General features: G+C 41.9%; 1 protein-coding gene across 6 annotated transcripts in view; it reads right to left on the bottom strand.

Annotated features, from left to right (window-relative positions):
- LOC145354872 (thyroid hormone receptor beta) overlaps positions 1-20818 on the bottom strand; it is a 194740-nt gene that overhangs the window by 31687 nt on the left and 142235 nt on the right. For all 6 annotated transcript variants that reach the window (XM_080206443.1, XM_080206453.1, XM_080206482.1 and 3 more), the window contains 3 exons: positions 7970-8070; positions 1330-1477; positions 618-823 (listed from right to left, as the gene is read on the bottom strand). In XM_080206443.1, coding sequence (XP_080062569.1) covers positions 618-823; positions 1330-1477; positions 7970-8070 — 455 coding nt within the window. The remainder of the gene's footprint in view (positions 1-617; positions 824-1329; positions 1478-7969; positions 8071-20818) is intronic.

Raw genomic sequence — 20818 nt, 5'->3', positions numbered from 1 at the left:
CATGCGCTGTGTGAATGCAAAAAACACATGAACACTTGTTTTTATTTGAATTGCATTATAAGCCTTTTGGTACAGAAGAAAGATTTCAGATTCTTACAGCTTTTCTGTAGAACCACAGAATCCCTACAGTGCAGATGGAGGCTGTACAGCCCATCGAGTCTGTGCCGACTCTCTGAAAGAACATTCCACCAGGCCCACTCCCCACCCTATCCCCATAATTCCCCGCATTTAATCCTCCTAACCTATACATTTTTGGACTCTAAGGGGCAATTTTCAGCATAGCCAATCCACATAACCTGCAACATCTTTGGACTGTGGAAGAAAACTGGAACACCCAGATGAAACCCATGCAGACATGGGGAGAAAATGCAAACTTTACAAAGACAGTCACTCAAGTCTGGAATCGAACCAGGGTCCTTGGCACTGTGAGGCAGCAGTGCTAACCACTGTGCTTCTACCTGTGAAAATTATTTGCTTCTCAAAACCTGTGACCATGAAGGATGAATATCATCAAAAATGTTTGCAAGCTACAGAAAGGCGAAGGACACTGCTTATTTCAGGGAATGCGCAGAATGAACAAATTCTATTTAATTTTTATTTGCTGCTGAGAAACTTACCAGAAATTTTCGCTTTTGTTTCCAATGAATTCCTTGAGCATTGGTGCCCATGTGGGCCTCTGTTACTGTTCTGATAAGTTCCCATTCCTCCTCTGTTGGCTCAGGTTTGTTTACAAGTGCCTTTGTCAGTTCCTCTCGGCGCCTCTTTTCCCTGTTTTCTTCTATTAGTTTACGCTTTGCTAACCGTTTGCCATCATCCAACACCACTAATAGCACAAAGAAACAACAAAACAAAATTACCACACTTCTTTCTACATTATGTGATCATTATTCTCCATCCTGTAACTACACTAACATATTACAACAAAATGCCATTTTAATAGATTCTTACTGGTGTGATTTCAGGAAGTTTTTTGACTCACATCTGCAAACATTCATAATCTACTAAGATTTTGCAGTTTTAAAGAAAAGCACAAATGGTGCATGTCTAAAATAAAAAAACAGAAAATGCAAAAAACCAAAAGCACAGCAGATTGAACAGTAGCTGAATCCCCTCATCACCTGAAACATTTGCCTATTTTTCTGTTTTGGATGATATTTATGCCTCTTGAGCATTTTCAACATTTGCTTTACACTTTAGGAAAGAATTGTATTGTAAACATCTGTGGAATGGCATACGGCAATCAGCTTAGTGTGAAGGGAAAGTGAAAGAAGTTATTTTTAAAAGTGTAAACCAGAAAATAGTTAAAACATCAATATGAAAGTTACTTACAGTCAGTTGCCATGCCAACAGTAATACACTTTTTGAACCGGCATTCCTGACATTGATTTCTTGTTACTTTGTCAATGATGCATTTTCCCTCATATTTACAACTGTAGGCTGGATGAAGGTTTTTCTGAATGGTTCTCCTGAAAAATCCCTAAACAAAAATCATTAGGATTTAGAGAATACTCTTTCCTTTAGGCGATCACCATGACTACACCAAGACGACTGTGGGCCTTATAAGGAATGCATCCTCTGCCTAACCTCTTGCAAGGCTAGCAACAATGCTGAGATCTCCTATGTACCCAGACTTTTACTTGGGTGCACACTGGCTGTGTTATGAAACCGGTGCATTAGATCACCAACTGGTTTTTTCAGTATACAGCTGGGAAAAATTGTGTTCTTTACATTTTGGCTCCTTTATAAAATCGCTGCTTAATAAAATATTTTATTAGTCCAGACGCCGAGGGAAGCAAGCAGTGAAGATAATTTAATGAAAAACTGGGATGGGCATTAGTGAACGAAGATTTTAAAGGAGAATTAAGAGAGTTGGAGAATCTTGAGATGTTGAAAGGGGGACAAGGTGCCAGAGGACTTTTGAGGAAAAATTAAGATGTGATTCTAGGGTTTGGAAGATACTGTTGCAAAGCTTTCTGTAGTGTATCTGGTTGAAGCACTGCAGCTACTATGCTCAGGGTGGAAGGAGCGAATGTTTAGGGTGATAAGTAAGGTGTCAATCAAGCAGATTGCTTTGATCTTGGATGGTGTCGAGCTTCTTGAGTGCTTTTGGCGCTGCAGTCATTCAGGCAAGTAGGAGTACTCCATCACCTTCCTTACATGTGCCTTGTGGATGATATACTGGCTTTGGGGAGTGGTGTGTTATTCACTGTAAAATTCTCAGCCTCTGTCCTACTCTTGTAGTCAGCTAGACCAGTTCAGTTTCTGGTCAATGGTAACCCTCAGCATGCTGATGCTGGGGACTTCAGCTTTGTTAATGATGTTAAGGGAGATGGTTCAGATTCTCTTCTGGAGATGGTCATTGCCTGGCACTTCTATAGTGTGAACATTACTTGCCACTTAGCAGCCCAAGTGTGAAAAATGTCCAGATATTGCTGTACATGAACATGACCGCTTCAGTTTTTGAGGTGGTGCGAATGGCGCTGAACACTGTGCCTTCATCAGTGAATACCCCAATTTGGTCTTTTATGATAGAAGGAATGTCATTGGTAAAGCAATGGTTGGGCCTCAAACACTCCCCTGAGTGATGTCCTGGAGCTGAGATGATTAAACTTCAATGACCACAATGATCTTCCTTTGTGTCAGTTATGACTCCAAGTAGTGGACAGTTTTCCCTATCATTTGCACTGACTCCATTTTTGCTCGGGTTCCTTGATTCACACTTGGTCAAATGCTACCTTGATATTAAGGGCAGTCACTCTCACCTCAACTCAGGAATTCAGCTCTTTTGTCCATTTTGGACCAAAGCCGTAATGAGATCAGAATCCAAGGGATTCTGGTGGAATCCAAAATGGGCATCGGTGAGCAGTTTATTGCTGGGAAAGCGTTCTTGATGTCAAAGATGTCTTCCAGAATTTTGTTGATAATTGAGAGTAAATTGATGGATTGACTTCATTGGATTTGTTCTGCTTTTTGTGGACAAGTCATACAAGGCAATTTTCCACATTGTCAGGTAGATGCCAGTATTGTAGCTCTATTGGAATACATTGGCTAGTGGTGCATCTAATTCTGGAGCCCAATATTCAGAGTTACAGGCTGAACATTGTCAGATCCATAGCCTTTGCTTCACTGAATTGATGTGGCTAAAGACTGGCATTTGTGATGAGAAGGTCCTCAAAAGGAGGGCAAGTCAGATCACGCACTTGGCATCTCTGGCTGAAGATAGTTGCAGTTACTTCAGCCCTGTCTTTTGCACTGATGTGCTGGATGCCTTTTTATTGAGCACAGGGATGCTTGTGGAGTCTCCTCCTCCAGCTAGTTATTTAATTCTCCAATCTTGGATGTGTCATGACTGCAGAGGTTTGATCTGATTTCTTGAACGTGGGATTGCTTTTCACTATCGCACACTGCTTGGCATAAATCCTGCATTCTACCTTCACTAGTTTGGCATCTTTCTTAGGCACATCTCACACTGCTCCTGAATAGCTCTCCTACACTGGTCACTGAATTGGGGCTGATCTCCTCATTGAAATAAGACTGATTCCTGGCTTGATTGGAAAGGTAGTGTGCAGGATGTGTTGGATGAGGATATCACAGATAGAATCCAATTTTGCTGCTGCTGATGGCCCATCACTCTTCATGGATGCCCTGTTTTGAATTGCTGGATTTGTTCTGAATCTACTCTATTTAGCAAGGCAGTACTGCCAATGAACACAATGGAGTGTATCCTGAGTGTGAAGATGAGACTGTGTCACAACAAAGGTGCATGATGATAACTCCTACCTATATTGTCATAGACTGATACATTTGTAAAAGGTAGTTTTGCGAGATAAAGTATGTTTATTCTCATTGTTGGGTCTCTCACACCTGGCACAAGACCAGTTTAGCAGGTATGACATTCAGGACTCAGCAACAGTTGTAGTGGTGCTTCTGAGCCACTCCTGGTGAAGTCCCCCACCCAGAGTACATTCTATGTCCTTAACTACCCTCAGCGCTTCTTCCAAGTGGTCTTCAACATGGTGAGGTACTGATTCATCAGCTGACAGAGGACAGTAAATGGTAATTAGCAAGCCACTCCCTACCATCCAGCAACATAGTCTTCCTGATTTTGAGCAGCTGACTTAAGTGGAATTGTTGCTACTCCTCTCCCCCTTTCTGAACTGTTTCATTGGATCCCTGGAAGTACGGTTACCAACCCCCTCCCTGACCTGTTATTTGCACTAGCTGTGACCCCATTAAATATTTTGTAGCATGTCCTAGTACAGATATCTGGCCTCAGTTCAATAACATTGCTCTGCCTGTAGGCCATCCAGGAATATTGGGAGGGGTTGATCAGATCCTTGTCTGCCTTTCATTCGCACTTCACTGCATACAGGAAGATGGGTCAAGTGCTTCTGCTCTCTCTGGTACAGCTGCAGAGGAAGCAGCAGTGGGTGACCCAGAACACCATCAAGTGGCACAAGCAGAGGGTCAGGCATCTCAGGATGCTGAGCATTGGCATGTAATTGAATATACTGCAGGCAGTGTAACTAGCTGTAAATGTCAGAGAGGCAATGTCAGAGGTGGCTGAGGATGTCATGGGCTTCCATCACTCACCTATGACAGCTCTCTCAGGAGGATTTTTGTGGACTGGGAGCTTTAAAAATCAGCACAGCATTGAATTTCTACACCTGCATGTCTTTCCAGGGCCCGAAAGGGGACATGTGTGGCATCGCACAGTCAGCCACTTACAAATGCCGTGTTCATAACTGCCAATGAATTTGAGTGATTCATTATAAACCTGGGGAACCAGGCTGCCAGAGCTGAGGGATTCATTGCTATCGCTAGACTTCTATAGATGCAAGGGGCAATTGATTGAACATGTGGCACTGAGAGCAACCTAGGAACAGCTAACAGCATTCATAAACCAAAAGGGGTTTCATTCATTCATAAAAACAGACTGTAAGAGCTTTAATAAGTTTATGAAAAGGAGATTGGCCAAAGTAATCTTTGGTATCCTAAAGAGACAGAAGAATTTATCATGGAAAATGAGGAAGTGGCAAAGACATTGAACAAATATTTTGTATCTGCCTTCACAGTAAAAGACACAAATTGCATAGCAGATATAGGAAGAAAGCAGGAGCTACAAAGAATGAGGAAAGTAGAGGAAAACACATTGGAGAAACACAAGGGGCTAAAGGTCAATAGAACCCTGCACCTAAAAGCTGCACACTTGGGTTTTAAAAGGTATTGTTGCAGAGATGCTGGATGTACTGTTTATGATTTTCCAAAATTCCCCAGATTAGACAACGGTCCCAGCAGATTGGAAGTTAACCAATGTAATGCTATTCAAGAAGGGAGGGGGAGAGAAAACAGGAAACTACAGGTCAGTTAACTTGATATCAATCATTAGGGAAGTGCTGGAATCTATTATCAAGGCAGTTTTAACAATGCACTTAAAAAATAATAGTATGAATCCACAGACTCAACATGGTTTGATGAAAGGGTAATCATGGCTTGAGTAATTTCTCAGAGATTTTTGAGGACATAGTTGGTAGGGTAGATAGAGGTGAGCCAATAGTTGGACTATATTTGGATTTCAAAAATGCATTTGATAAGGTGCCATGCAGAAGGGTAATATGCAAAATAAGGGCACATGGAGTTGGACGTAATATATTAATATGGATGGAGGTTTGGTTAACAGTCAGACTTCACTTTACTTTAAGACTTGATTACCTGTAAAAACTCACATTCCAACCATTATTTTGTAAATTGAGTTTGTGTCTTTATATGCCCTGTTTGCGAACAGAACTCCCACTCACCTGATGAAGGAGCAGCGCTCCGAAAGCTAGTGGCTTTTGCTACCAAATAAACCTGTTGGACTTTAACCTGGTGTTGATAGACTTCTTACTGTGTTTACCCCAGTCCAACGTTTGGCATCTCCACATCATAACAGCCAGAAGTCAGACATTAGGGATAAATTAGGGAATTTCAAGTTGGCAGGCTATAACCAGTGGAGTGCTATAAGAATCAGTGCTGGTGCCATGAGTATGTGGCTAATGTATCCAAGTTTGCTAATGATACAAAGCTAGATGGGAATGTCAGCTCTGAGGAAGACAGGGTAGGCAACAGGGTAACAGATTGTAGGGAAGTGGGAGGTTAATTACTTTGGTGCTAAGAAGAAAAAAACAAAATATTTTAAAAAGGCATGAAATTTCCAAATATTGATGTTCAGGGAGTACTTATACAAAGAACACAGAAAGGTAGCATGCAGGTACAGCATGCAATTAGGAAGGCAAACTGCATGTTGGCATTTACTGCAGAAGGATTGAAGTACAAGAATAACAAAGTTTTGCTACAATTGTACAGAGCTTTGATGAGACCACACCTGGAGTATTGTGGGCAGTTCCTCATATTTAAGGAAGGATTGCCTTAAAAGCAATACAGCAAATATTGACTAGATTGGTCCCTGGGGATGAGAGGCTGAGTAAACTGGGCCCATGATTGCTGGAGTTTATAAAAAATGGGAGGTGTTCTCATTGAACCATACTAGGTTCTGAAGGGGCTTGACAGGATAGGCAAAGAGATTGTTTTCCCTGGCTAGACATCTAGAATATGGGGACACAGTCTTAGGATAAGGGATATGGGAAGTTGGCAAGAAAGTGGAATTGAGGATGACAATCTGTCATGGTTATATTCATTGGCACAGCAAGCTTAACAGCCTGTGTGGTCACTCCTTTTCTTATTTCTTACGCTCCCCAAGCTGCAGACAATGATTGCAGATCTGACTGTTCAGGAACACAATGCTCTCCATCAGCTCACACATGCTGCATTTACGGTGCACCAACCGTGTCTACCTTTATTTGTTTGATTACTTATTTTTCTTCAATTGAATCAATTATTTTACTTTTATTAGTTCATTGGTTTATTTAGTTTAAATTTCAAGTTAGTTTAAATAGATTAAAGGATGGCACAGTGGATAGCACTGCTGCCTCACAGCTACAAGGATCCAAGTTCAATTCCAGCCTTGGGTGACTGTCTATGTGGAGTTTGCACATTCTCCCCGTGTCTGCATGGGGTTCCTCCGGGTACTCCGGTTTCCTCCCACACTCCAAAAATGCATGGGTTAGGTTAATTGGCCACAATCCTGGAGAACCAAGCAGTCAGAGCTGATTGGCCCCTTAATGTTAGGGGGATTAGGGGTGTAAAATATGTGGGGTTACAGGGATAGGACAGGACCTGGGTGGGATTGTTGTCAGTGCAGGCTTGATGGGCCAAATGGCCTCCTTTTGCTCTGTAGATTCTATGATTACCAATGTAGTAAAATAATAGCATATTGCGACTTCCTAACCTAGAGACAAAAGAATGACATTCACTAAAAAAGAATTTGAAGGAGGACCTTTCTTCCCCATTTGCACCAAATTCCCAACATTAGTCTTCAATAACCAACCACTCTTTAAGGATCACTTCGTGCTGCCCATTTTGACCCTCCATACACGCCATCGCCAACTTCATTTTTCTTTCCAATTTTTCCAGTAATTCTATATCTGAACCTCTCTAGGATTTCATCTTGCAATAGCACTAAAACAGCCCTTCACAGTCACAAATCAAACCCTTTGTGACTGTGATCGGATTGAAATATCCCTTCTCATCTTTCTGCGGTGTGGTGACACCAGGGTGGTTGTCAGTTTCACATAATAACAACAGTGAATATTGACCACTTTGCCTTTATGAGCATGGTAAAGTCTGGGCTCTTGTCCATTAAGTAAACTACCTATGTAATGGTTTATCAACTTGAGATAGAATACAATGCTAGGGAATCTGTTGCATGTCTTTTCTGGAGCAAAGAAGCATGGGAGAATGTCAAGCAGGTGAGATTGCACTGGGGCAGGTCATGTTCCATTTTCAATTGTATATGCAAGGTAGAGTTGTTCTTGTGTGGACTTAACTGTGGAAGTGTTTGTGAAGGACAAGGTGACTCAGAGCTGCTTACCTTACACCCTTCACAAGTGATACAACGATAATGGTAGCCTGTGGCCTTGTCACCACACACAACACAAAGCTCATCCTTGTCCAGATAGCTTGGTATATAACCTGCAAAATGACACAAACAGAAATTGCTCATTGTCACAAAAGTTTACATCACTGCAATATATAAAACAATACCACTCAAGTACACCGAGAATGCCTGCAGAAAATCTTAGGTGGTGAACATGTTATCGGCCTCTAGTTCTGCTAAAACCATGTGGCAAATCTGTTAAATGGAGAATCTGTAGGCTTGTGTCAATGGAGGCACCATTCCAGAAACGAGAAGTGACAAATTCATAAACAGAGGAATTCCCCTGCTTGCTCCAAGGGGCATTTGTAAAATGAGTGCTTACAATTTCAACCTGGTTTCTTGTGGTCAGGAGTTTGTAATGCAAAGCTGTGATATACATTCAACAGGAAATGCTGGAAATACTCAGGTTAGCAAGCATCTGTGGAAAGTTGATATTCCCAAATCTTGATCAGAAATATTAACTTATCCCCTCCTCAGAGATGTTGATTGACCTGCTGCATATTTCCAACGTCTGTCATTTTAGTCTGAAATTTTCATCGTTTGTAATTTTTATTTGCGCTTATAATTGCAAAGCAATCTCAGAGAAGTCATAACATGGTTAGTGTAGAAAATGATAGAATGCTCCCTTGTTTTATACAAACACTGTACTGACACTGGGTTTGATAATCACTTCAAGTCTCTCTCTCAATATAGATATAAATATACATATATATATTAGCCTAATGAATAGTGGACTGAAAAAATCATTGCAATGATTAGTTTAGTTGTTTCTTGCTTCATAATTTCCCTCCTAATAAAGAAAATGGGCAGAAATTTTGTTGTTAAATCCAAAGGTCGATCTTCCACCCACACCTCTCCACTGTGTACAATTCAATGAGTGACAGTCATTCTTTGGTGCCTTGTTCAACTGCCCATTTTTCATGATTGAGCCTAGACAGGGGTTGTTTAACTATCTGACTTTGAGGGCATAACAATCCAGCTCAATCGTATCCTAGTCAGATATTGGCAGAAGGACTGGAGGAGAGAGGAGGGGATATGTTTCATCCAGGGTCTAGAACTCTGCTTCATCACATTTAAGAAGTGCCATAGCCTGTAGGGATGCAGGGATGTAGGAAGCGGGATAAGGCCAACTTGCTCATTTTTAGACGGCAGACACGGTGGACCTAATGACCTCCTGCTGTGGCACAGATTTTCAATTACTGCATGTGCATTTCCAGTAGAAGTCATTGGATAGAGACCGGAAAATAAATTAAAAATAGATCATAAGGTGTAGGAGAAGTAGGCATCTGGCCCATTGAATTTGCTCTTCATTCGATGAGATCATGACTGATCTCACTGAATGGCAGGGCAAACTGCCATGACATGACTAGCCCCGAAGGCCAATCATGCAAAGGATGCATCATCAAAGACTGAAACTATGCATCAGTCTACAAAAAAGGGTCAACTATACTTATATGGAAACAAAATATTCATTTACCCTGACCTCAGTGTGGATCTAGCCTGATGTTGTGCTATATGTTAAAACCCAACTTCTGAAAGCCAGGCTCTACCCTGTTCACCTGTGTGTAACTTTTAACAGAGTGAACAAGATTTTCAACACGCAGCAAGGAGCTCCTGCCTTTTTCAAGGCCCCAAATGTGCCTTCTCTTAATAAGTCATATTCTGACCTCACCCAGAATAAAACAGTACCCATGTTTAATTAATTGTGAAATGGTTCTGATACACAATAAATTTTATTGGTTACACCAATCTCTTTGTATCTTATGTCCAAACTGCAGTGATCAAGGTTTTGCAGAAATCCAATGGGTGTTTTCTTTTACCTTTTAACATATGTACAATTTAATTCTTTGGGAGTTGAAACTCCCTTTATAGTTTTCCTCTCTTGTTGAATATTGTATGACAAAACTTGCTCCTGCACATACTTTGCATACTGTTTAGCATATGCCATGCTTTACACTACTTTGGTTTGGGATATCTGATTGTATACATTGCATTAATGTGGATTTTCTTTTCAAGACGCATGGTAAGATAGGTATGAATAGTTTCATAAAATCATAGAATCTCTAGGGTGCAGAAAGAGGCCATTCGGCTCATCAAGTCTACAACAACAACAATCCCGTCCAAGCCCTATCCATGTAACCGCACCGATTTTCCCTAAGTCCCCCTGACACTAAGGGTCACTTTAGCATGGCCAATCTACCTAACCTGCATATCTTTAGGCTGCGGGAGGAATCCGGAGCACCTGGAGGAAACCCATGCAGACATGGGGAGAATGTGCAAACTCCACATAGAGTCGCCTGAGACCGGAATTTAACCCAGGTCCCTGCACTGAGAGGCAGCAGTGCTAACCACCGCATCAGCATGCTGCCCAGCTGTGAAGGGGTGCATTCACTGTGTTTGAGAAGGCGATGTCAGCTTTTCTTTCTTTCTTCTCCCTTTTCTCCCTCTGTTTCATGTTCTTTTCTGAATATACATATATACTTTGTTAATTTTTAATATTCTTCAGGTGGATGAACTTTGCTTCAAAAATATTTAATCCTTTATTTGCAACGGTTAATCTGTGGGGATTATATGCTTTGATGTGCTTTTATTATCATAATATCCGTTAATATTAAGGCCCCACAGGGTGGATGTTCAATCAATTTTATCGTCTGGAATGTGAAAGGTTGAAACCAACCAGTTAAGATAAATAAAATCCACTCATTTATTTCATTTGAAAGTGGGCATTGCCTTCCTGTAGGAAACTCACTTATGTCCATCCGATTATTTTTGAGTGCGGAAAGATTGGGTTGCACAGATATTTCATTCTAATAATTGTGCAGCAGTTCTAATCCATAAAGACATTCTCTTTATTTACTCTCAGGCTTACCCGAATGGCTGCTTATGTTATGATACACGGCAGACTTTTTAAACTGTCCATTGATCCTAGTTAATGTATAAGCAGCCAATTGGGATGATTCCCATTTCATTTCATTCTTATTCTCCATACCTGATTTAGACTCATATCAGTTACTTTTTGGAGGAGGTTTTAACTGTGCCCTAAACCCAAATTTAGATTGTTCATCCAGAAAATTCAATATCAAAATCAGCCTCAGCATCTTGTTTGGATACATATGGATTGGGCAGACTCATGGCATTTTCTACACCATCAGCAAGACAACATCTTGTTTTTCTCCTGTTGGTTGCATTTGCTTGTGTATTGATTATTTTTTCCTTGACAAGAGACTGCTCTCATTTATTCAATCCTATGCATGCAGTAGTTTTGTGATCTTTGATCATGTCCCTCTACTTTTAGCAATACGATTTCATGACCAACCGGTTTCCCACCCACCATGGTGATTTAATTCTCTTCAGGCAGACCTGGATTTTACCAAATTAATTTTGCCGCAAATAGGTACTTTTATAGAACTCAGTAGCAGTCCAGCTATTTCCTTTGCTACCGTTTGGCAGAGTATGAAAGCTTACCTACTTGGACAAATAATTTCCTATACAACTCAACTTAAATGCAATAACTCAAAGTTGTCCTAACTGATTGACCAAATTCTCTTTGTGGACCAGCAGTGTGCTATTGCACCTACCCCAACAGTATTTGGCTTTACAAACTGAATTTGATCTTCCCTCTATTAAACAAACAAAAAAGTTTGTATTTGGATCATGATATAAACTCTATGAGCATGGTGAAAGAAGGGGTGGACTCCTGCCTCATCGACTTTACCAGTCTACTTTCACTCAACTCCAATAGGGTTGGAACTCTTTGCCACAGAAGGCTGTGGAGGCCAGATCATTGCTTGTCTTTAGGACAGAGATAGATAGGTTATTGATTAATAAGGGGATTAGGGGTTATGAGGAAAAGGCAGGAGAATGGGTATGAGAAAAATGTCAGCCATGATTGAATGGTGGAGCAGACTCCATGGGCCAAGTGGCCTAATTCTGCTCCGATGTCTTATGGTCCAATAGGGTTAACCACCACATCAAATCAATGATCACTTTAAACTTTTTAATTCCATTCTTTATATCTCAGACTCCTGTTCAGATCTTGGTTCATTTTACAATTTGTTTTGGATAATATTGACATCCCATGTCTAAAGTCTGATTCTATGAAGGGGTTAAAAGTACCCCTTTCTCAAGACAAAATAATAAAGGCAAATAAATCCATGCAAAGTAATAAGGCACCAGGGCCCGATGGTTTTCCAATAGAATTTTTATAAAAAAATCTTCTTCCAACTTTCTTCATTATTATTGCCTCTATGTTTGGAATACTTTTTCTCTAAAACGCTTCGTCCTATGCTGCATAGTAGTCTGTTCTTTGAACGAGGGATAAGGATCCTCTGTATTGCAGTTCAGACTGGCCTATTTTTCCTTTTAAATGTGGATGAAAAAATGTCAGGTAACGCCGTAGTCTTGAACTTTCCATCTACTACTTTTTATGCAGGACAGGCATTCTCTGCCTGACATTTTTAAACTTCGGATGCAGAAAGGGCTTGTGATAGAGTGAATTGGGATTACCGTTTCTTCATTCTTTAAAAAGTTGGATTTGGACCCATTTTTATAAAATGGACAAAATGATTGCATTCCTCCCAGGTACTTCACTATTTACAAATATCTCCAGCAAGGTACCAGACAGGGCTATCCTCCTGCGCCCTTACTTTTTGCTATTGAACCCCTTGCAATTTCACAGCAGATCTGTGGAGATAAACAGGGTGAAGTCAAGCAGAAACTCTCCTTATCGACCTTCTTCTTTATATCTTTGATCCAGCCTCATCTCTCCCAAATCTTTCCTATTACCTCTATTGCCAAGAGTTACCTTTCCTCCACTCCCTTCAGAGTTTGAGTAAACAGTTTGAAATATTTAGGAATTTTGGTGCTTCGATCCCTTGGAAGCCTTTTAAAGCTCAACTTTGACCTTTTGTTGGAACACATGAAGCAGGACGTTAGTCTAATTTCGAATTTACCCCTTCTTTTCGCTGGTTGTATAAGATTAATATTTTGTCAACATTTTTATACTTAATCAGTGCATTCCATTGTTTATACCTAAGGTTTTTTTGTTCAATAGAGCAATTAATTTCTTCCTTTAATTGGAATAAGAAAACTCCCAGAATTCATAAGGTTTTTCGACAAAAACCCAAGCACTTAGGTGGTTTGGCACTGCCAAATTTTCAGTTTTATTATTGATCTGTTAATATTCATAATATTTCATTTTGGCTTAATTGGATCTGGCTAGCTTAGCATAGCTATAGTTGGAGGCGGCCTCCTACCAATCCACATCTTTGTTGCGCTCCTCCATTCCTTTCTCAGCCAGTCACTTTTCTTCAAAGTATATTGTTAAACAGTCACTTCAGATTTGGACCCAGCTCAGAACACATTTTGGGCTACAATCTCTCCCTTTATGCAGCCTTACTGATGTAAATCATTAGAATCCCTATAGTGCAGAAGAGGCCGTTTGGCGCATCAAGTCTGCACCGACTGACAGAGAATATTACCGAGGATCTCTCTCTGTCTTTACCCCATAACTCCACACATTTACCATAGCTGATCCACCTAACCTGCACATCTTTGGAGTGTGGAAGGAAACTGGAGCTCCCACAGGAAACCCACGCAGACACGGGAAGAATGTGCAAACTCCACACAGACCGTCACTCAAGGCTAGAATTGAACCCGGGTTCCTGGAGCTGTGAGCAGATGTGCTAACATTGTGACACCTATGATTTCTGTTTTAATTAAGAGATTCTGCCTTTCAAATATGGCACGAGGGAGGTGTCAAAACAACAGCACTGATGGACTACAATCTACTTAAACTTAGCAACTGAATTGCAATGATAACTGTATGCTTACTATTTCAAAAGAATATTGGTCTTTTCTGTAGTGGTATAAAAATAACTAGGTGAATTGCGTCACTAAGGAACTATAGCGACCCTTTTCCAGTCCAAACACAGCCACTATCTTTAACCCTTAATGTTCTAATTATAAAATTGGTTATGCTTCCTGCAAGAAATCCCTTTATTCAGTAAGGCTTCAATCACATTCTCTCTTGCATCATAACCAGGAGTTGCAAAATATGAATAGAATCAAAATTAGCAGTAATGTAGGCAAGTATATGAAAAATGAGGCTCAAGTCTCTACTAACACTCAATTGCAAAGAACTTGTTATTAATTTAGTTCCCAAGATTTAATAGGCTTCACTTCCAGCTGTTTCTAGGTAAAGGTGTTTTAAGAACATAAGAACATAAGAAATAGGAGCAGGAGTAGGCCATCTGGCCCTTCGAGCCTGCCCCGCCATTCAATAAGATCATGGCTGATCTGTCGTGGCTCAGTTCCACTTTCCCGCCCTCTCCCCATAACCCTTAATCCCCTCTCTTATCAAAAACCCATCAACCCGCTTCTTAAAAATATTTAGCGAGGCAGCCTCCACCACTTCAACGGGCAGAGAATTCCAGAGATTCACCACCCTTTGAGTGAAGAAGTTCCTCCTCAACTCCGTTCTGAACTGCCCCCCCTTTATCTTGAGGCTGTGCCCCCTATCCTATCCATCCCATTCATCATCTTATACGTCTCAATGAGATCTCCCCTCATTCTTCTAAACTCTAACGAGTACAAGCCTAGTTTATTCAGCCTCTCCTCATAGCTCAACCCCCTCAACTCCGGTATCAGCCTAGTAAACCTCCTCTGCACTCCCTCCAAGGCCAAAATATCCTTGCGCAGGTGCGGCGCCCAAAACTGCACACAGTACTCCAGCTGCGGCCTCACCAATGCCCTATACAGCTGCAGCAAGACCTCCCTACTTTTATATTCAATCCCCCTCGCTATGAAGGCCAGCATCCCATTCGCCTTCCTGACCACCTGCTGCACCTGCAGGCTGGGTTTTTGCGACTCATGCACAAGGACCCCGAGGTCCCTCTGCACCGTCGCCTGCTGCAGTTTTTCGCCACGTAAGTAATAGTCCTTCCTACCATTCTTCCTACCAAAGTGGACCACCTCACACTTGCCAACATTAAATTCCATTTGCCATTTCCTGGCCCATTCGCCCAGCCTATCTAGATCCTTCTGCAGACTCTCCACACCCTCCGCACAATTTGCCTTTCCCCCAATCTTGGTGTCATCAGCAAATTTCGACACCCTACACTCGGTTCCCTCCTCCACATCATCTATATAAATGGTAAATAGCTGAGGCCCCAGCACCGACCCCTGGGGCACCCCACTAGTCACCAACCGCCAATCCGAATAGCACCCATTGACCCCCACTCTCTGCCTCCTATTTGACAACCAATCCTCTATCCACGCTAACACCCTACCCCCAACTCCATGTCCTCTGACCTTCTGCAGTAACCTCTTGTGAGGTACCTTATCAAACGCCTTCTGAAAATCCAGAAAGACCACATCCACCGGCTCTCCTCTATCCACCGCCCTAGACACATCCTCATAGAACTCCAGTAAATTGGTCAGACACGACTTCCCTTTAATGAAACCGTGTTGCGTCTGCCCTATCAAGCAATTCCCTTCAAGATGCCTCGCAATTTCCTCCTTAATGACGGATTCTAACATTTTACCTACCACAGACGTTAAACTAACCGGCCTGTAATTCCCCGCCTTTTGCCTGGCACCCTTCTTAAACAACGGCGTAACATTAGCCGTTTTCCAATCCTCCAGCACTTCCCCGGAATCCAGCGACGTCTGGAAAATAACCACCAAGGCATCCACTATCACCTCCGCCATTTCTTTCAGAACCCTCGGATGCATTCCATCCGGTCCTGGGGACTTGTCCACAATCAGCCCCTCCAGTCTGTCGCGCACCACCTCTCTAGTAACAGTAATGTCATTAAGACCCTCCAGTCCTACCACCTTTCCATCGCTAACACCCGGCAAATTATTCACGTCCTCCTCCGTGAAGACAGAAACAAAAAAGTTATTCAAGACCTTAGCCATATCCCCATCCCCTACCACTAGGTCCCCTTTCTCATCCGCTAAGGGACCAACGTTCACCCTAGCCAGCCTCTTCCTTTTTATATATTTATAAAAACTCTTGCTATCCTTTTTTATATTAAGTGCTAGCCCAGCTTCATAGCTTCTTCTACCCTCCTTTATCAACTTTTTTGTCAATCTTTGTTGACATTTAAACCTTTCCCAATCCTCTTCTCGCCCACTGCTCTTAGCTACTCTAAATTCCTCCGCTTTTAATTTAACACTTTCCTTCACCTCCTTCGTTATCCACGGCTTATTACCTCTCTTCCTACTGTCCTTTTTAACCATCGGAATAAATTTCTGCTGAGCACCAAGAAAGATCTCCTTAAAGATCCTCCACTGCTCCTCAGCAGACCTACCTTCCAACGCACTCCCCCAGTCCACATTCGCCAATTCTTCTCTCATCCTACCATACTCCCCTCTATTCAAACAAAGGACGCGTGTCCGGGAACCCACTTTCTCCTCCTCCATCTGCAACAGAAACTCCACCATACAATGATCACTCTCCCCAAGAGGATCCTTCACCTCAAGGTCCCTAATTCTACCCGCCTCATTACATAGCACCAGATCCAAGATAGCTCGCTCCCTCGTCGGCTCCAACACACACTGTTCCAGGAAACTATCCTGGCAGCATTCCAAGAACTTCACAGGTCTAAGTTGCTTATTTGTGTTCTTGTACATTTTATGATAGAAGCAGTTAATTTTAAAGCAGTTAAACCTTCCAACTGTGGATTACCTGAAGAGAATTCTCATAGTTGGGCAGTAGTCACAGCCTAAGCTTACTCCGGCCTCAGCCGAGTCCACCCTGAAGGCTAATGCCTGGGTCAGTTGATTGGGAGGAGAATTTTTGTTTGCACCCTTCCCTAAGGTCCACCTATGGTTCAGATCCTGTCACAGTAGGCATTGTCTCCAAACTGCAGTTGCAGGAATTAATCTCCTCCTTGGAAATGGCTTGGCTGGCAATAAAGTGTTAGCCAGCGAAACAGGCCAATTGGCAGGGGTGTAGAAGGCTGGGGAATGTTTTGAGGCCCAAAGGGCAAAATAAAACCTATAACCAGTGAGCAAGAGCTCCTGGAATGGAATATGGCCAAAGCCGTGCCAGTAAAGTTAGAAGCAGTCCAGGTAGGGACATTGGATTTTAATACAAACTCTCAGAATATCCTGGAATTTAACAGGGACCAGCGAAGTACCAGAGCAGGCATAGAGATAGCGAGGGAGATGCCCCACATAGTCAAAGAGCCAGAAGAAAGACAAATTATTAAACAAGGAAAGACCAGTTGTGGAATTTCTGGAAGGATGGTAGGCAGAAACGTTTTTTGGAATTGAAATAGGGCCAAAGAGAGTGCCCAAACTGAAGAGCAAATAGGGACAGAGATGCTACCCCTGTTAAAACATCACAAGAGAATATGTAGCCAGAGCTGCACCTCTACTTGAGGGCTGTGGTGTTTCGGAACAGGGAAAAAGTTAGGAGAGCGTCCACTCTCAGTCCAAAGGCATGAGCTAAGAAGCCACTGGCTAGTCTAGCCAGCAGCTTCGTGGCAAATTTAAGTGGGAACCAGGATTGTTCCCAAACTGACTCAGAAATAGTATGAAATAGACCACATCCACTGATTCATTCTTATCTAAAAGGTAAAGTTGCCATAGTCCCAGATGACAAACATCTTGAGTGGGAGAGCTGACTTAACCCGAGAATCATCACACCTTAGGCAAGGGGCATGATTGAGAAGGCAGGGCCTTCGTGAATAACTTCCGCTGGTACGGGAATTGAACCCATGCTGTTGGCATCGCTTTGCATCACAAACCACTTGTCCGGCCAACTGAGCAAAACCAACCCTTACCTATTTTACTGGTTACATCCTGAAAAAACTCCAGATAGTTTGTCAAACATGATTTTCATTTATAAATCCATGTCGACTTTGTTAATCACATTGATATTTTCTAAGTGTCCTATTATCACATCCTTTATAATAGACTCTAGCATTTTCTGTACTGTTGATGTTAGGCTAACCGGTCAGCAATTCCCCACTTTCTCCCTCTCTCCTTGTTTAAATAGTGGGGTTACATTTTCCACCCTCCACTCTGCTGGGACTGTCCCAAAATCTACAGAATTTTAGACGATGACAACTACGCATCCATTATCTCCATGGTCACCTTCTTTAGTACACTGGAGTATAAATTATCAGGTCTTGGAGATTTATCGGCTAAGGTCTCATTAATTTTTCTAGAAATAATAATTTCCTTCAATTCCTCCTTTTCACTAGATCCTCCATGAAAACAGAAATAAAGTAATTGTTTCATTGTTGTGCCATTTCCTTGTTCTCTATTATAAATTCTCCTGTTTCAAACTGTAAGAGTCTTACATTTGTCTTCATGTCTTCAGTCATCTTTTTAACGTGCTTACAAAAGGTTCTGTGGTCTGCTTTTAAGAACATAAGAACATAAGAAATAGGAGCAGGAGTAGGCCATCTAGCCCTTCGAGCCTGCCCCGCCATTCAATAAGATCATGGCTGATCTGTCGTGGCTCAGTTCCACTTTCCCGCCCTCTCCCCATAACCCTTAATCCCCTCTCTTATCAAGAACCCATCAACCCGCTTCTTAAAAATATTTAGCGAGGCAGCCTCCACCACTTCAACGGGCAGAGAATTCCAGAGATTCACCACCCTTTGAGTGAAGAAGTTCCTCCTCAACTCCGTTCTAAACCGCCTCCCCTTTATCTTGAGGCTGTGCCCCCTAGTCCTACTGTCTTTTTTGAGCGGGAAGAGTCTCTCCACCTCTATCCTATCCATCCCATTCATCATCTTATACGTCTCAATGAGATCTCCCCTCATTCTTCTAAACTCTAAATTTACTCTCATACTCAATTTTAATCAATCTCTCTGTCCTCCTTTGATGAGTTCTACACTGTTCGCAATCCTTTTGGGCTTGATACTTTTTCTCACAACTTGACATTTGGATCTAATACTATCCTTAATAGGGCAAGGTAGCACAATGGTTAGAACTGTTGCCTCACAGCGCCAGGGACCCAGGTTCAATTCCTGGCTTGGGTCACTGTCTGTGTGGAGTTTGCATGTTCTCCCTGTGGGTTCCCTCCAGTTGCTCCAGTTTCTTCCCACATTCTGAAAGATGTGCTGGTAAGGTGCACTGACCCAAAAAAGGAGCCGGATTGGGGGAATTTCACAGTAACTTCATTACAGTATTACTGTAAGCCTTACTTGTGAGAAATAAGTAAACTTATAATTTTGTAAGCCACAGTTGGACTATTTTTTGTGTGCCTTTTTGCCAGGAAGGAATGCCTAACCATTATAATTCGTACATTTGTTCCTTAAAAGTTAATCACTGCCTATCCTTATGCCTTTTAATGAAGTTCCCCAATCTATCTTGGCCAATTTACATCTCCTGCTTCCGTAATTATCTTTGTTTAGACGTCGGACCAGTTTCAGATTAGACTTCCTCACTTTCCGAAAGAAGAATTCTATTACGTTATAGTCCCTGTTCCTAAAGGACCCTACACAATAGGATTACTAATTAACCCCTTTTCATTACATAATAACAAATCTAGGATAGCATATTCCCTAGTTGGTTCCTCAACATACTGGTCTAAAAAATTCTTGTATACACTCCAGGAATTCATCGGCAGTATCTGCAGCTGCAGTATTTTTGATAATTTGGTTTGCCCAATCTATACGTAGATTAAAGTCACCCATGATTAAAAGTTTTAAAATCAGGCAGGGTATCCCAATCTCTCGTTGTATGAAAATTTTTAACTTTAAGTTTTTACGTGTATTTATTAGCATCACAAATAGGCTTACATTAATACTGTAATGAAGTTGCTGTGAAAATCCCCTAGGGGCTACAGCCCAGTGGCTGTTTGGGTGCATTGAGGGAAAATTTAGCATGGCCAATGCACCTAACCAGCACGCCTTTTGGACTGTGGGAGGAAACCCGAGCACCCAGAGAAAACCCATGCAGACACGGGGAGAACATGTAGATTCTGCACAGACACTGACCCAAGCCGGGAATCGAACCTGGATGCCTGGCTCTGTGAGGCAGCAGTGCTAATCACTGTGGCACCCTTGTTACATGCATCTCTAATTTCCTGCTTAATGCCATCCTTTACCTTACCACTACCGTTTGGAGGCCTATAGACAAATTGCCGCGAATATTACTCCTCCTTGCTGTTTCTTAGCTCCACCTGGGCTGATTTTCCATTTATATTTTCTGAATCAATATTCTTTCTCACTATTGTACTGATTTCATCCTTAACTAACAGTGTCATCCACCTCCTTTCCCTTTTTGTTTGTCCTCTTTCAATATTGAATACTTAGTTCCCATCCTCAGTCACCCTGCAGCCAAGACGCCATAATCGCAAACATATCTTACCTGAATATACCAATTTGCACTGTTAATTCATCTACCTTATTATGAATGCTCTGGGCATTCAGATACAGTACCTTTAGAATAATCTTAACATTTTAACACTTTTTTTTGAATTTTGGTCCAATTTATTGCTAGCCCTTGATTCCTCTGACTTACACTTTTGCCTTCTACTTTTCTGTCTCGTCTCCCCACCCCCACTCACATTCTCATTCCCCTGCTATTCTAGTTGAAACCCTCCATAACGGCACAAGAACACACCCTTAAGAGGATACTGGTCTTGGTCCTGCTGGGGTGCAAACTCTACAGCTTCTACTGGTCCCACCGTTTTCAGCAGCTGGACCATCACTCACCCATAGTGTGCTAATCACCCTGTAATACCGCCAGCTCCTTCACAGAACACTTAATTCAGAGCTAGACAGGCAGAGTTCTGAAACTGATTACTTTGCCTGT

The sequence above is a fragment of the Carcharhinus amblyrhynchos genome, chromosome 2 (genome assembly GCF_965287045.1).
Source record: "Carcharhinus amblyrhynchos chromosome 2, sCarAmb.v2.hapA, whole genome shotgun sequence".
Lineage (NCBI taxonomy): Eukaryota > Metazoa > Chordata > Chondrichthyes > Carcharhiniformes > Carcharhinidae > Carcharhinus > Carcharhinus amblyrhynchos.
This window is presented reverse-complemented; position numbering and strand designations above follow the sequence as displayed.